The following is a 17,240-nucleotide window of genomic DNA, read 5'->3' as shown; positions in this document are numbered from 1 at the left end:
TCCAATTAGACAAACCACAGCACCCATATTTAAAAATACGAGCACAACAGCACCCCTGATCACATCCTCCAGTGACATGGAAGGATCTCTTTCCCTATCTTCCCCTGCACCATCACACCACACATGACTGGCACCCCTCAATAAACTCACCAGTGACCCCTTTAATATCATTAACCTCTCCGACTACCCACTGTCCGAAGACCCATCAAACTTACTGACCAAAGGTCTGAGTTTTTGGCCGGACTCCAATACTGACAGTTTTGAACTAATAAAAGACCTCCAAATCTTCGCCAGAAAATTACTACTTAGAAGCTTCCACACCAAACCCACAGAGAAAAGGCCTGCAGAGAACGTGGCTCTTGACACACTTATCTCCTTGTTAGAAGAACAAGAAGGCCCTGACCTAATAGATAAGATCGACCTCGAAACTCTCTTAAATGCACATGTCAATCCGTTACCAGACAATGCTACAAGTATAACCAAACTCAAAAAGAAATCCGACAAATTCCCTTCTCCTGCCCTAAACCCTAATCTCAAAGCTTTCCTTACCATGACCATTCAAGACATAAATAAACTTAAAACTTCCACACCCAGCTCAAATTTTTCGATTCCAGAAAAACAAGCATTGGAAACTCTGTTACACCAATCTCAACTTGCTATTAAACCCTCTGACAAGGGTGGCATGCACAATGATCAGTACAAACTTATGTGCAACAAAATCCTACAGGATAAAGACTAGTACAGACCCATTTCCAAATCTACCATTGAGAAATATTACCAAGAATTCTACTTACTAGTCGATACCGCCTACTACAACAACACCATCGACAAACAATGTTGGGAATTTATCCGTACCAGTCATCCAAAAATTCCCACGTTCTACAGTCTTAAAGCGGTTAAAAATACGCTCATTGAGAATTTTTTGTCAAAGACATGTAGCTAAATACATTTTGGCCTAAATATATGACATAAATTGAATATATTTTATATTTTTTAACTGTCAAAGTAGAAAAATATTGTTATTTTTTCAAAATTGTCGCTTTTTTTTATTAATATCGCAAAAAATGAAAAGCTCAGAGGTGATCAAATACCACCAAAAGAAAGCTCTGTTTGTGGGAAAAAAAGGACGTAAATTTCGTTTGGGTACGGCGTTGCATGACCGCGCAATTGTCAGTTAAATTCGCACAGTGCCAAGTTGCAAAAAGTGGCCTGGACGTAAAGCAGGAAAATCCTCCGGTTCATCATGAAAAAAAAAAAATATGACTTTTTTTTTTTCTTTTTTAGTGTAGTTGTGAGGTCTTTTTTCGACCTGGATGCTCAGATGGATCTGAAATGTGCACAGACCACCCAGTAAGGGGGGGTAAAATTAAACAAAACAAAATAAAAAATAGGGGGGGGGGGTGGATGGGCGAAGATTTGTTTTAGGTAGTTGATGTTAAGTGGATGTTAAGGATGGGCTTTATGTTGAACACACGAACACCCGGACAGGCTGGCTGGCGTGTAACCATTTTGAGGACTTGTTGGACCTGGGACATATTATCCCCCCCACCTTTTTGAAGTAGGATGATTTGACGCTGTTTGTTCCTGCCTGAGGCCACTCATACACTGCAAATAGGCTGTAAGGATTGCATGTTTGTATCGCTATATACACGCCAAATAATCACCCCACCGGTCTGTCCAGGGAGGAGGAAACTATAGGTGGATATATCAAGTGCAACTACTAGTGTGATAACTACCGTACTCCCAGAATATTTGGATATACAAACTAATTCTGACTATCAAGCTATAACGAAGTGCTATTCTATTTAGCATAAAAAGCGGTGCTCTTGCGGTGATTGAGAGGCTGGACACCTAGCCCAAAATAAATGAGTGAATATATGTACATCTTGGATGCTATATACAAACATTAGGGGATTAATATCTATTGTTCTATGTGTCGCCAATCTGCCATCTCCTGAGTCATTAAAAAGGAAATACCGGTCTGTCATGGTCTCTCTGGCCCTGAGGAAGCCTTGAGCGAAAACGCGTCGGCTTGCTGGGGACCTACATTGACCGCATTCCATCTGAGACCTATTTTCCATCCTACACAGGCTCTTGGTTCTTTTCCCTTATGGGATGTATTTCTATTTATATGACTCTTATCAATTGATTTTATAAGCATTGTTCTATGTTTTTTGTCCTTGTCAACATGTGCGTACACGGCCATGTTTTTTACGCTGGAACTCAATAAAATGTAAATTGTTTATATAAGCTGGTTTTGGTGTGATCCTTCTACTCCCACTGGCCCGTAAAGCCCCACTTACCCCTATCCTTTTGTTAAAGAGAGGGTGCAGTGCCATGTCAAGCTGACCAATATTTCCCATAGATGCCAATAATAACCACTTACAGACCGCGCACCGTGTATTTACGTCGGTACTTTGATGTTAAATACCGGAGTTATGGCAGCAGATAGCTGCCATAACCCCGGTATTTTTTTAAACGGCGGGCGGTCTGCTTTAACATAAGGGTGGTCCCAGCGGAGATCACCCTTATGGGCGGCGACCCCCTCCTGCAGCTTCCTGGTCGTTTTACCCATGAAGCGACGTACAGTTACGTAGTTTCGCGGGACACAGCCAACCTGCCGCAGTAAAACTGTGGAGGGCGTCCGTTAAAGAGGTTGTAAACTGAGAAAAACATTTTTTTTTCTTTACATCCTGAAAGAGAAAGACATAATGAGCTAGTATGCATCGCATACTAGCTCATTATCAAATACTTACCTTAGAACGAGCCACCGCCGCGCCGCTCTCTTACCTCTATGATGGGCGACATGTCCTGTCGCCCGTCTTCCAGGATCGCGGCATCCGGCCATCTGATTGGCCGGAGCCGCGGTGACGTCACTCCCGCGCACGCGCGCGGGAGCCGACGGTCACGGCACGGGGCTCTGAAGGAACGGCACGATCGGCCGTTCCTTCAGAGCGCATGCGCCAGTGACGTCACTGGCTGCATGAAATGTAAATATCTCCTAAACGGTACATGTTTAGGAGATATTTACAGTACCTATAGTTAAGCCTTAATATAGGCTTAACTATAGGTACAAGTGTCAGAGGAGGGTTTACTTCCTCTTTAAGAGGTTAATGTTGGCATCTTCAAACGCCTCAACAAACTAATTTTATAATAACGTATGGCCAACTAAAGTTTCTCGTGCATTTGTGCTAGCCCTTCAAAGAGTAATGGATGGCTTTTTAGAGGGCGTTTGACAAGTGGTAAGGAGGCATGATGTTACCCCCTCACCACCTGTTTAACCCCTAAATTGCTTGCATTGTAGGCAGTCGCAGCGTGGTTATGGCTCGGTCCCATTCACTGGAATGGGTCGCATTCAATGGATAGTATTGTCTGACAAATGCGTTGTAAGGGGGTCATTTTTGCCACAACGGAATTCAAAGCATCACAGCCGTGGCATGAGTATACCCCCCTAAGTCTCCCTTTGCAGCCTACCCGGGGTAGGTAAAACATGGCTGGACTGCATGTTTTTACCCCCCCCCCAAACTGCAATGATGGCACAAATTCAGTCTGATACCACCAATTACAGTGTGACAATCACCAATCACAATCAAAGGACTGTCAGGCATAATTTATAACAATAAGGTAGGGTAGGTTCCCTATAAGCACATACTTTCCCTTTAATTCAGACATTGGAAATGAGAACCTAATTGCCGGAAAGCATGTGAGAACTGGGGCACGAATATTGGCGTCTTTATACGCATTTCTTATTAACGCGCAGATAGAACGGTATTACCCGCCTCACTGGGTCCCGGCGGAGCGCAGAACAGAATTAATCCTTCAGTAAAACAGTCGCCGGCCAATTATAGGGACAGCGAGCCGCAATCAGGACGGCACTCACCTGAAGGCCTCGTTCATGGTTTGGTAGTTGAAGTGCTCGGGAGCTAATCCTATCAGCACTGCGTTGGGACTGTCGCTGGCGATTCCTGGGAGCACAGAACGGAGAGGTCACTAGGAGAAGACTCGGCAGTAATTGAATTGTACATGCAGCCTATCAGTTAGTCATGCTTCAGTACAAAGCCCAAAGGTGCAAATTCTCATCAATGCAAAAAAAAAACCTTTAATTCTCCGACCGGTATTAAAATAGTCTTTATAGGGGACGCACCTTTCCTCTGTTCTCTCTACGCCAGGCTTTTCATTATCTTCTTCACCGGGATGTTAATGGGTCCGCACTCTAATGTATCTATTGGTTTCACCATTTAAAGACAATGAAAAATACCTGGATAGTATTTTTTTATATTGATTATATTTTTATATTATACCACGTATTATATTATACCTCGTATTATATTAAAATATACCACGTATTATATTATACCTCATTTTATTTTATACTATGTATTATATTATATTATACCCAATAATATTTTATGAGGTATAATATAATATAATACAATACAATACATTATATAATAGATTATATAATTATACCTTGTATTATAATATATTGAATTATACATTATATTATACCTTATAATATATAATAAGTTATAATCCTGTGTTATAACTCTTATTATGTTATATCATACCTCATATTAAATATTATATTATAGCTCGTATAATATTAAAATATATTATACCTTATATTCTATTATATTATATTCTATATTATATTTTTTTATAGATTATATTATACTACGTATTATATCCCATAATATTTTATGAGGTATAATATAATACATTATATAATTATATCTTGTATTATAATATTTTGTATTATCCATTATATTATACCTTATAATATATAATTATATTATACCTCATATTAAATATTATATTATTGCTTGTATGATATTATAATATATCATACTTTATATTCTAGATTATATTATATTATATTAGAGGATACGTTGTATAATATTATAATCTACCTAATATTGTATTTTATTATATTATACTATACATTATATATTTTACCTCACATTATATTATATATTATAATATAACAAATATTAGCTTACATTATACCTCATACTAAATTATAGTATATCTTGTATTATATTATACATTAGATCACACCTTGTATTATTATTATTATAATATAAATTATATTATATCTAGTAACATATTATATTATACCTCATATTGTATTAGAATGTTAGATTATACCTTAAATTATATTATTCCTTTTATTATATTTTATTAATATAACATTTATTAAAATTATATTTTATTTTATATAACAGTGATCCAGAGGTCACTGACGTGTAACTTATCTGAGCATAAATCAATGCAGGGTCAATACAAGGGCACTTAGAAAACAATTGTTCTCTATGTGTCCAGTTCCCATCATAACGCCGCATTAATGCCCCATACACACGTGCAGATTAAAGTCTGCAGACTTACCAAAACCATTTAATATGAGGTCAAACCTAAACACTTTTAATTTGTATGCAATCCGGCAGGCCCTTGCACTACATAGAAAAGGTAAATCTGCAGACAAAAGTCTGCAGATAATCTGCACGTGTGTATGGGGCATAAGTGCGGTCTCTGCATTTTGATGCGCCCTTTCACCGCAACAGGTCATCGCATAGACTTAATTTTATGACACTTAAAATAAAGTTAAAAAAAAAAAGTGAAAACCCCCCTCCCCTTCCCCACTGCCCCTACACAATGTACACCAGTGTGCATCCTTAAACTAGTCATAGATGGATCGAAATTCAGCCGCTTCAGCAGGGACTGCCAGAATTTTTTTATCTATTCATGGCCATTCCTGCTCAACAGAAGTCAATCGAACGATCAACTTTTGCTGACCGGGAATGTTAGAAATTTTTCATTCAATCAGCAGCTGCAGCCAATCAGGTGCAGTACCAATCAGTGTATTTTTACAGCAGAGCAATACCATGTACCATCAAAAATATATATTTTGTACGATGCAGGAATGAATTCCCTCACATGTCAGCACTTCTCGACATACTTACCTGTTTTAATTGTAATTTGACCTACCTATTTAAATTATGTTGTATTCTTTGAAATGTATAATCATTATTATTTTCTATTTTTTATTTTTTGTATATTTATTTATTAAGAATTGAAGTAGACCTTTTCAACTGGTTTATATTCTACTGTTGTTACAATGGAAGGCCAATATTGGTCTATATTTATTAAAATATTAAAATGTTTATTTCATATAATCAAGGATCAATTTGCCTCATTTAAAGTCCCGCAAACCTATGAAAAGTATTTTTTGCATATACAAATAGGGGTGGAGGCTTGTTTTTCCAATATGTAGGTGTGCTGCAGAACATAATATTCTCTATTTATGCTATTACAAGGCTCTATTGGGCTCTCCCATCCCACCGAGACCCGAGTGACCAGCAAGTCTGCTGGCTAGACACAGACTCAAACAAAGCCGGGATCAGCTTTGCTTCAGGACTAAAAATGAAATTGTTTATTTTTTAGTTTGTTTATAGTTTTTAGTATTGCACTTACCGGATCTAGTGGACTCGGATACCGTAGTACTGAGTCAATAATGCATTGGTATTCCAAATATTGATTACGGAAGCAGCTTGGAGGGTCTCACTTCACCACCTTGCGATAGGATTGCCACTCACTTGATTATTTTAGGCATTCTGATGATCCTTGTAAATATAAAAAGGGCCTCCATATAGTGTAAAACCACAATTGGCAAGTTTATTAAAAGAAAGTAGAACACTTACATCACATCCAAAAATCAAAAGCTTGTCATCAAATCCAATAAGAAAAGAGCAGCATGTAGAACACAATGACCTAGATCAGTGATGGCGGACCTTGGCACCCCAGATGTTTTGGAACTACATTTCCCATGATGCTCAACTACACTTCAGAGTGCATGAGCATCATGGGAAATGTAGTTCCAAAACATCTGGGGTGCCAAGGTTCCCCATCACTGATCTAGATAGAGCGTGGACCCAACGCTGCTTCCGTAATCAATATTTGGATTACCAATGCCCTACTGACTCAGTACTACGGTATCTGAGTTCACTGGATCCGATAAGCGCAAAAACTTTGGTGGTAAATGTTCACTTATTGGTATTATATAGTGACTGTCATCACTACCATCCATAACTACTTTGATCACATTGGAACGTCTACAATTTATTGGACTTTCTTTTTATATATATATATATATATATATATATATATATATATATATATATATATATATATATATATATATGTGAATTATATTTTTTTATTTATTTTTATTATACATTTTTGGATAAAAGTAGGAATTTTTTGCACTGTGCCCTTTATAGATGCATATGATATATGGTCATTTATTGTGATTTAAGCGCTGCACTTTTTTTATAATGTTGGATCACAATGTCTATTGTAGTGCTGGCAGCTACTTGGAAGTAATATTCATTTAGCGCCGTATTCCTTACATTATAACATAAACATTATATGTAGAAACAAAAAAGAGGGCACATCGGCCTTGTGCATTAACCAAGAAACCTTTTATATACTGATAAAAGTTATTATACTCACAAAGTATATGGAGCTTTCAGCTCAATGCAAATATCCATCAGAACAACCAGACCTGGTTACACCCCTCTAGATGGACCAAAGTGATGTACTGCAAATGCTTAAACGTTTTGAGGATACCCTCTCATCGTCATCATCTTTTTTTGCTCTGATGAAGAGGGGGAACCCTCGAAACACGCATGCATCTGCAGAAGTTAAGGACAACCAGACCCAGTTACACTCCACTAGATGGACCAAAGCGATGTCCCTGCATTCTGCAGACGCTTACATGTTGGATTGTACCCTTTCATCATCGTCATCTTTTTTTCTGATTAAGAGAGTAACCTTGAAACACGTAAGCGTCTCCAGAACTCAGCGACATCACTTCAGTCCATCTAGTGTAACCGGTTCTGGCTGTTCTGTTGGATATTTACATTAAGCTTGAAGCTACATATACTCTTTGAGTACAATTCTTATTGTTAAATAAAAGGTGTCTTGGTTAATGCGTGAGGCCGATGTGCCCTCTTTTTTTCCGTGTCCACAAACTTTTGGCCTAATAGTGTATCTGGCTGACTCCATACACCTCTTGGGTGCAAATAACTGCCATAAAAAGGTCCAATACCTTTAAAGTCGGGAAAAGCACTCTCATGCACCAACAGCATGGGCCGGACTCCCTTCTGTTCCACTAAGTTCCGGGCTGCAGTCAGTGAAGTAAAGATCTCATCCTCGCTGATATCAAATTGCAGCTTCCTCAGCCTCTCCAGAAGGGTCCTCTTACTCTCCTTGGTGGTATTGGTCACAAAGCGTATGGCGAGTGGAGCGCTACGTAACCTAAAGCAAGAAATATCAGGGCAAGTTGAGAATTTTTTTTTTTTTTTTTATTGCAGGTAAGTAGAAATTTCTACACTTGTTATTTCTGCTCATGCGTTTTTTGCATGTCTTTATGTGCGACTTGTAGTACAAGAGCAGAATTGTGCATTTTTGGCCCCGTAGACTTTTAATTCGAATTTCCTGAAAAACACGTTGGTTAGGCACTCCTCCTAAAATGCACAATTCTACCCCATAGAAACTCATGTGCATTTTTGAGAGTTATGTGACAACTGATTGAGCGGGAGATTGCGTCCAAGTCCAACTAACTGACTATTGGCTTTCAGGTGGAAGTGATCTGGTGGTTGAATAGCCATCTGAATGGCTCCACTGACCCCCAAAACACCGGCCCTCCATGTCTCAAAGGTTTCCATGATTAAGCCCTCTCTGAGCGAAACACGTTTTGATGGGTGGATGGAAGGTGGGATGCAATGTTTTTCAAGCATTGTTCAAGCACTCCCCTTAAAATGCACAATTTTGCCCCAAAGAGAAGGTCTTTGGGGCAAAGAGAGTTGTGTGACAACTGATTGAGCGGGAAATTGCGTCCAAGTCCAACTAACTGACTATTGGCTTTTAGGTGGAAGCGATCCAGTGGTTGTACAGCCATCTGAATGCCTCCACTGCCCCCCAAAACACTGCCCCCCCCCATGTCTCATAGGTTTTCATTAAGCCCTCTTTGGGCGAAACACGTTAGGGCAGGTGGATGACGTAGGATGACATGTTTTTCAAGCTTTGCTCTGGCACTCAGCTAAAAATGAACAATTCTGCTCCAAAGAAGCTCATGTGCTTTTTAAAACAATGTATGTGGCAACTGACAGCAGTGGCTTCCATCTAAGGTCTAACTAACTGACTGCTGGCTTTCAGGTGGAAGTGATCTGGTGGTTGAATAGCCATCTGAATGCCTCCACTGACCCCCAAAAAACTGGCCCACCATGTCTCAAAGGTTTCCATGATTAAGCCCTCTCTGAGCGAAACACGTTTTTGTGGATGGATGACAGGTGAGATGCCATGTTTTTCAAGCTCTGTTCAAGCGCTCCCCTTAAAACGCACAATTCTGCCCCAAAAAAGCTTTTGTACTTTTTTGAACTTTATGTGACAAATGACAAAAGGAAGTTGCGTATACGTCTAACAAACTGAATTTTGGATTTCAGGTGGAAGTGATCCAGTGGTTGTACAGCCATCTGAAAGCCTCCACTGACCCCCCCCAAAACACTGGCCCCCCCTATGTCTCATGGGTTTCCATGATTAAGCTCCCCCCCCCTATGCCTCATAGGTTTCCATGATTAAGCTCTCTCTGGGCGAAATGTGTTGAAGCGGGTAAATGACAAGCCATGTTGTGAACTCTCTACACTTTAAAGAAACTCACCTTTTAAGAGCTTCCTGAGCTCCAGGGATGGCGGTGTCCTCAATATGTAGAGTGCCACTAAGATCCACAAGTACGGCTTTTATAGCCCGCCGAGCCGCCATGCTGAAGTGATCTAGTGGAACAAAAGATTATACTTTAAACTAAACATGCAGCACTGACATTAAATATAGCTATGGAAGTCGTTATTACATCTTAAGAAGCACTTTTCTTTTAAATATAAGCTGTGTAAGTATTTGAAGTTGACCTGGTACTAGCCTTTTATCATCGCCTGTGCAGTGTAAGAGGAAGAAGCAGTACAAGGAGCCAAATCAGTTTATGTGCTGACAAGAAGCATGCTGATAGAAAGAGAGAGCAGAGTGACAGAGAGATGACCTCATCACTGTGCTGCTTCTCCTTTCATTGTCCAGTCACAAGGTGGGCAGGATCAGGACAAGTGTGGTGAATGATGCTGGCTAGAAGACTGAGGACATCTAGTGGCAGATAAAAGTACAGCAGGGAATTCTCTGGATTGATGTTCAATATTGCAGCAAAAGCCTTGTTCCTTAATCTCTCATTTTTATTGATCTTTTAACTGGAGTTTTGCTTTAAGTTGTCTTTTAGTAGATGTTATACAGTAGCCTGTGAAAGCCAGTAGGCACTTCCAGGTGGTCCCACCCCACACCGCCATTCTGATGACGGCTCCCTAGAATAACCTTATCACATATCTCAGGAGGCCATGGTGGCCCATTCACAGAGCATCCAGGAAGGTGGGGGTTTGGCTCATGTTTATAGTGCAGCTCAATTGATCTCAATGGGTGAGTTTGACAGGCGGTGTCGGCTTGACTGCCTGCATCCAGTTCACCCCGCGTCTGAGTTGTGTCAACAATAATTCCCCTATCCCTGCATATTGTGTTCGCTAAGATGCCCATCTAATTGATCTTTGAAACTGTCGACACTCCTTGCTGACACCACCGATTATGGAAGGGACTTCCACATCCTTACCGCTCCAACAGTAAAGAACCCTTTTAAGGGGAAATCGCTTCTCCTCCCAATTCAGTGGCCACCTGTCTTTTTAAGCTCCCTGAAACGGAATATTTGTACATCGCCATAATATCTCCTCTCTAGCGTCTCTTCTCCAGGGAGAACACGTTTAATGCTGGTAGTGGTTCCTCGTAATTGAGGTCCTCCAGTCCCCATATTAATTTAGTTTTCCTTCTCTGGACGTCTCCAGCACATCCCTCCTGAGGACTGGTGACCGGAACGGGACAGCATATCCAGGACGTGGCCAGGATCAGAGTCTTGTAAAGTGGCAGAATTATAGTTTGTTGGCCTTTGGGTGCGTGGCGGGGGGCAGCAAAACTACGGCTCAGCTGCCTGTGTAAAAGAGCCTTAACAGGGGTTAGGACAAACCATATACAGTAACACTGCAGGGGGAGATTACAACAGTCACCTTTTCTCCATAGGATTTAAACGGTTGCTGTAACTATCTAAAAAAGATGTTAGCTGGAGTCTGGCTGTAATTTGTTTGTTGCTTAATTGAAGTCCATTAACCACTTCAGCCCTGGAGGATTTACCCCCCTTCATGACCAGGCCATTTTTACGACAATACGATACTGCGTTACTTTACCTGACAAATGCGCGGTCATGCGACGCGGTACCCAAATAAAATTCCGTGTCCTTTTTTTTTTCCCACAAATAGATTTGGGTGGTATTTGATCACCGCTGTAGTTTTTATTTTTCGCGCCAGGGCTTGACAAATTTGCCTGAAATCTAGGAGCCAGGTTTTTTTTTTTTTTTTAAACTAACAACCAAGCTTTATTTAATAAAACGGATACTAAATTTACACATAAAATATATATATATTTTTTTTTTTATAAGAATAATTGAAAAAAAAAAAAAAAAAAAAGAAAAAGAAATTATTTTTTATTATTATTATTAAAAAAAAGAAAAAATTATTATTATTTATTTTTTTTTAATTTAAAAAATAAATTAATAATAATAACCACACTCCCTATCCACTTACCTTTAAGCAAAGGTAACTGGACAGGGAGATGAAGCCTGCAAAAACTTCCCTCTCATCTCCTCTTAGGAAGGAGATGGGAATGCATTAACAGGCAGTGGAAACAGTCATTACTCCCGGCCACCACAAGAGGGCGCCAGTTCCCCAGCCTCTCTCATCTCACAGAAGAAGGCCGAAAAGCCGGGGCCTCAATTTTCGGACGGCGCGGAAGTCCGTGCACTCGGGGAGGAGGTGGGGGCGCAAAAGGGACAGGACACCTCCTGCAGGGCACCCCAGGCGCCAGGTCGCTAATTCTAGTCGCAAATGCGACCTGGCGCCCGGGGTTTGTCGAGCCCTGTTTTGCGCTATACACAAAAATTTAAAAAAATAAATATATTTTTTACTTCTGCTATTAAACATATCCAAAAAAATATATTAAAAATTTAAATTTCTTCATAAATTGAGGCCAATTTGTATTCTGCTACATATTTTTGGTAAAAAAAAATATCTCAAAAAGCGTATATATTGATTGGTTTGCGCAAAAGTTATAGCATCTACAAACTATGGGAGATTTTTATGGAATTTTTTAAACATTTTTTTTACTGGTAATGGCGGCAAGACTGCAACATTGTGGCGGACAATTCGGACACTGACACTTTTTTGAGGACCAGTGACATCAATACAGTGATCAGTGCTACCAAAAATATGCACTGTCACTGTACTAATGACACTGGCAGAGAAGGGGTTAACATCAGGGGCGATCAAAGGGTTGAATGTGTTACTTGGGAGTGCTTGCTAACTGTGTGGGGGTTGCTCTGACTGGGGGAAGACAGAGATCTGTGTTCCTGAATATTGAACCCTACGGACTAAGACTGGGATGCCATTAAAGTTCATGTGTGTGTAAAGGCAGGCATCCCAATACTTTTGACTACACACACACAGTATCTCACAAAAGTGAGTACACCCCTCACATTTTTGTAAATATTTTTTTATATCTTTTCATGTGACAACACTGAAGAAATGACACTTTGTTACAATGTAAAGTAGTGAGTGTACAGCTTGTAAAACAGTGTAAATTTGCTGTCCCCTCAAAATAACTCAACCCACAGCCATTAATGTCTAAAGCGCTGGCAACAAAAGTGAGTACACCCCTAAGTGAAAAATGTCCAAATTGGGCCCAATTAGCCATTTTCCCTCCCCGGTGTCATGTGACTCGTTAGTGTTACAAGGTCTCAGGTGAGAATGGGGAGCAGATGTGTTAAATTTGGTGTTATCGCTCTCACTCTCTCATACTGGTCACTGGAAGTTCAACATGGCAGATCATGGCAAAGACCTCTCTGAGGATCTGAAAAAAAGAATTGTTGCTCTACATAAAGATGGCCTAGGCTATAAAAATATTGCCATGCCCCTGAAACTGAGCTGCAGCACGGTGGCCAAGACCATACAGCGGTTTAGCAGGACAGGTTCCACTCAGAACAGGCCTCGCCATGGTCCACCAAAGAAGTTGAGTGCACGTGCTCAGCGTCATATCCATAGGAGTTCTGCCAGCATTGCTGCAGAGGTTGAAGTGGTGGGGGGGGGGGGGGGGTCAGCCTATCAGTGCTTAGACTATATGTCGCACACTGCATCAAATTGGTCTGCATGGTTGTCGTCCCAGAAGGAAGCCTCTTCTAAAGATGATGCACAAGAAAGCCCTCAGTTTGCTGAAGACAAGCAGACTAAGTACATGGATTACTGGAACCATGTCCTGTGCTCTGATGAGACCAAGATAAACTTATTTGGTTCAGATGGTGTCAGGCGTGTGTGGTGGCAACCAGGTGAGGAGTACAAAGACAAGTGTGTCTTGCCTACAGTCAAGCATGGTGGTGGGAGTGTCATGGTCTGGGGCTGCATGAGTGCTGCCGGCACTGGGGAGCTACAGTTCATTGAGGGAATCCTGAATGCCAAAAAGTACTGTGACATACTGAAGCAGAGCATAATCCCCTCCCTTCAGAGACTGGGCCGCAGGGCAGTATTCCAACATGATAACGACCCCAAACACCTCCAAGACGACCACTGCCTTGCTAAAGAAGCTGAGGGTAAAGGTGATGGACTGGCCAAGCATGTCTCCAGACCTAAACCCTATTGAGCGACTGTGGGGCATCCTCAAATGGAAGGTGGAGGAGTGCAAGGTCTCTAACATCCACCAACTCTGTGATGTCATCATGGAGGAGTGGAAGAGAACTCCAGTGGCAACCTGTGAAGCTCTGGTGAACTCCATGCCCAAGAGGGTTAAGGCAGGGCTGGAAAATAATGGGGGCCACACAAAATATTCACACTTTGGGCCCAATTTGGTCATTATCACTTAGGGGTGTACTCACTTTTGTTGCCAGCGGTTTAGACATTAATGGCTGTGTTGAGTTATTTTGATGGGACAGCAAATTTACACTGTTATACAAGCTGTACACTCACTACTTTACATTGTAGCAAAGTGTCATTTCTTCAGTGTTGTCACATGAAAAGATAGAATAAAATATTTACAAAAATGTCAGGGGTGTACTCACTTTTGTGAGATACTATATATATAAAATGGACCCCCCCCCCCTCTATCTTCACTTGTGTATGCATAAAATATATATATATTTTTTAATCTTTAATAGTCTCCTATGCACATAATTACTTCCTGAATAAGCCAAGTTGGCGAAACTTGAAGAAGAAAATGTGTACGAGGGTTGTATGATTATCACCATATTGCATATACTAGATATTTACCATGGAACTGTAAGAGCCCATTCAGACTAGCGCGACTTGTCAGCCTGACAAGTCGCGGTCGGTCGCGTTCATTGATTAGCACAGGACCCGTTCTAATAGGAGCGACACAAGTCGCTCCGACTTAGAAAAAGGGTCCTGTACTACTTCGGGGCGACCTGGGAGCGACTTGCATAGACTTCCATTATGTGAAGACCCTGCAAGTTGCGCCGAAGTCGCGGTGCACGCGACTTCACAGGTCGCCCCCCGAAGTCGGATCGCCTCAGTGTGAACCGGCTCTTACAGTTCATTTTACAATAATGTTTTTATATATGATCCAAAATAAATTGAAAGCATTTTCACTGATATTCAATGTTTGGATTTATAACACATGCACCCAAAATGTCCAAATCCTATTTATCCTATTTATTGTCTTATACATTGTAACATTGTGTTCTGTAGTGCTGTAGACTCTCCCTCTCTGTGGTGACAACGCTGCCCCTCCATAGATGCAATACTCCGAGTGAGAGTTGTCACCCTTGGACAGGAAGTGTGTTACTGGCAGGATCACCAGGTGAAAATAAAAGGTAAAAAAAAGCCTGGAAAGTAAAAAGTAACGCAGCCACCGCACCTAAGGACCGAAAAGCTGCAATATATTACATTTATGTTCCTGGTTTTAGATACACTCCCAGGAGGAAAGAGTTAAACTCTCTGAGGCATCCGTCTTTATCATGATTATCTCAGACTATTGGTCCTTATCTAGCAGGAATCAACATTATCTGCATGGAGATGTAGGAGCTTCAAGGTGAAAGCTGTTTTCTGGAGAGGAAGTGTCCCTGAGTGCAAACCAAGTGCAAGATTTTCCCATCCTGACAATTTAAAGGGTTTGGGCTGTAGGTCTATATGGCCCACACAAAACTTTATTCAGTTCTAGGTGTATCTAGGTAGGCCACTACCCCTCATAATGGGCACAGCTTGTGTACAGACCCGGGAACTCAGCACAGGGATGGTGGGAACCCCTCATAATGGGCACAGCAGGTGTACAGACCTGGGAACTCAGCACAGGGATGGTGGGAGCCCCTCATTATGGGCACAGCGGGTGTACAGACCTGGGAACTCAGCACAGGGATGGTTGGAACCCCTCATAATGGGCACAGCAGGTGTACAGACCTGGGAACTCAGCACAGGGACGGTGGGAGCCCCTCATAATGGGTGCAGCAGGTGTACAGACCTGGGAACGCAGCACAGGGATGGTGGGAGCCCCTCATTATGGGCACAGCGGGTGTACAGACCTGAAAACTCAGCACAGGGATGGTTGGAACCCCTCATAATGGGCACAGCAGGTGTACAGACCTGGGAACTCAGCACAGGGATGGTGGGAGCCCCTCATAATGGGTGCAGCAGGTTGTACAGACCCGGGAACTCAGCACAGGGATGGAGGGAACCCCTCATAATGGGCACAGCAGGTGTGCAGACCAAGAAAGCCAGAGCAGGGAGATCAGACGTTCATGTGACTTGGTGAAACACAATTGGGAAGAAGGGAAGGGCGTTGTCACCCTTCAACAGGAAGTTTCTGAACAGAACCCACATGGCGGGATCCCGGGGATTATTTTAAAGGAAAGTTGCAGATTTAAAAAAAACAAACAAAATTACATTTAAATTGGCATTAGAGCCCTCTCACTCTGAGGCGCTTCAAAACTGCCCATAAAACGCTGAGCGCTTTGAACCACTTTTGAGGCGTTTGTGGTGCACTTCTTTTTTTTTTTTTTTCTAAGGACGTGTGACTCAAAACTGCTTCAAGAACCATTTTGAAGCGCTTTTCAGGAGCTCCGAAGATGCTGCTTGCAGGATTTTTTGCACCGCCCCGCCCCAGTGTGAAAGCATTCATTGATTTTAATGTATCAGTGAGCTTTACAGGGGCTTTTTTTTTTTTTTTTTTTTTTTAGCGCCAAAGCGCTTGAAAAGCGCCTCAGTGTGAAAGGTCTCTAAATGTGGTAATCTATATGAGAATCTAGCGGTCAGGTTTACATCTACAATTCTAAAATGTGCTGCATTGGGATCCATTCTCTGGCCCAATCAGTTTTCATGAAAAATAAAACAATTTTAATAATATCACCCACATGGGGGTCACAGAGCCCAGGGGAGTGCAGAGTATAATGTAACATAAATTCTTCCTGTCCACAGAAGAAGCCATAATCACAATTCAATCAGCAAGGATGCAAGTAACACATGTCCCTTGCATTACAACACAGCTCTGACCTACCTCTACACTTGCAGCAATCCTCCCCTTGTGCTGCTTAATGACTTCTGCTGCCCCACAGTAAGCCTGATGGATTTTCATTCATTGGTCCATTCTGTGTTTTCACTGATTAAATCAGGCATAAGTAGGACAGACGATTTTTAAGAAGGACCCCGAGTCCTCAAAATAGGAAATAGCTGAATGCATCATGCGTTCCAAGCCTCTACGCTGTCATCATGCGTGCGGCCGAATGCGGAAGTGAGCGTGGAACGCAAAATGCATGCTTTGGCTGTAGGTCGGCCTGCTGGTGTGGAATTTGTAGTGCTGCGAGTTCTGGAGTCTTCAGCCTGACACAGGGACATAGTGTGTGACGTCATGGAAGAATAGGAGACATTCCTGTTTAAAATTAACTGATAATGAGTGGTATAAATATTGTGTATGGATAATTACATGAAAGAGCCCCTGTCACCACCATAACAATAAAATAAAGTATATTAACCACTTAAAGTGGAGTTCGACCCTGAAATTGAAGTTTGGTCCATCTTCTTGCTCCGGGTCACCTGAAACACTTACCTTGT

The 17,240-nt window shown here is 41.4% G+C and overlaps 1 protein-coding gene across 1 annotated transcript in view; it reads right to left on the bottom strand.

Moving 5' to 3' along the window:
• HDHD2 (haloacid dehalogenase like hydrolase domain containing 2) overlaps window positions 1-16,808 on the bottom strand; it is a 49,224-nt gene extending 32,416 nt beyond the window's left edge. Inside the window, exons 1-4 of the mRNA XM_082269825.1 lie at window positions 16,687-16,808; window positions 9,719-9,830; window positions 8,108-8,316; window positions 3,881-3,965 (exon numbers count right to left, since the gene is read on the bottom strand). Of these exons, the coding sequence (XP_082125951.1) occupies window positions 3,881-3,965; window positions 8,108-8,316; window positions 9,719-9,819 (395 nt within the window). The 5' untranslated portion in view covers window positions 9,820-9,830; window positions 16,687-16,808. The remainder of the gene's footprint in view (window positions 1-3,880; window positions 3,966-8,107; window positions 8,317-9,718; window positions 9,831-16,686) is intronic.
• Window positions 16,809-17,240: the final 432 nt, after the last annotated feature.

Source organism: Pelophylax lessonae, assembly GCF_965119305.1.
Source record: "Pelophylax lessonae genome assembly, chromosome: 1".
Taxonomy (NCBI): domain Eukaryota; kingdom Metazoa; phylum Chordata; class Amphibia; order Anura; family Ranidae; genus Pelophylax; species Pelophylax lessonae.
The sequence above is the reverse complement of the archived record's forward strand: the minus strand, read 5'-3'. Positions and strand labels throughout refer to the sequence as shown.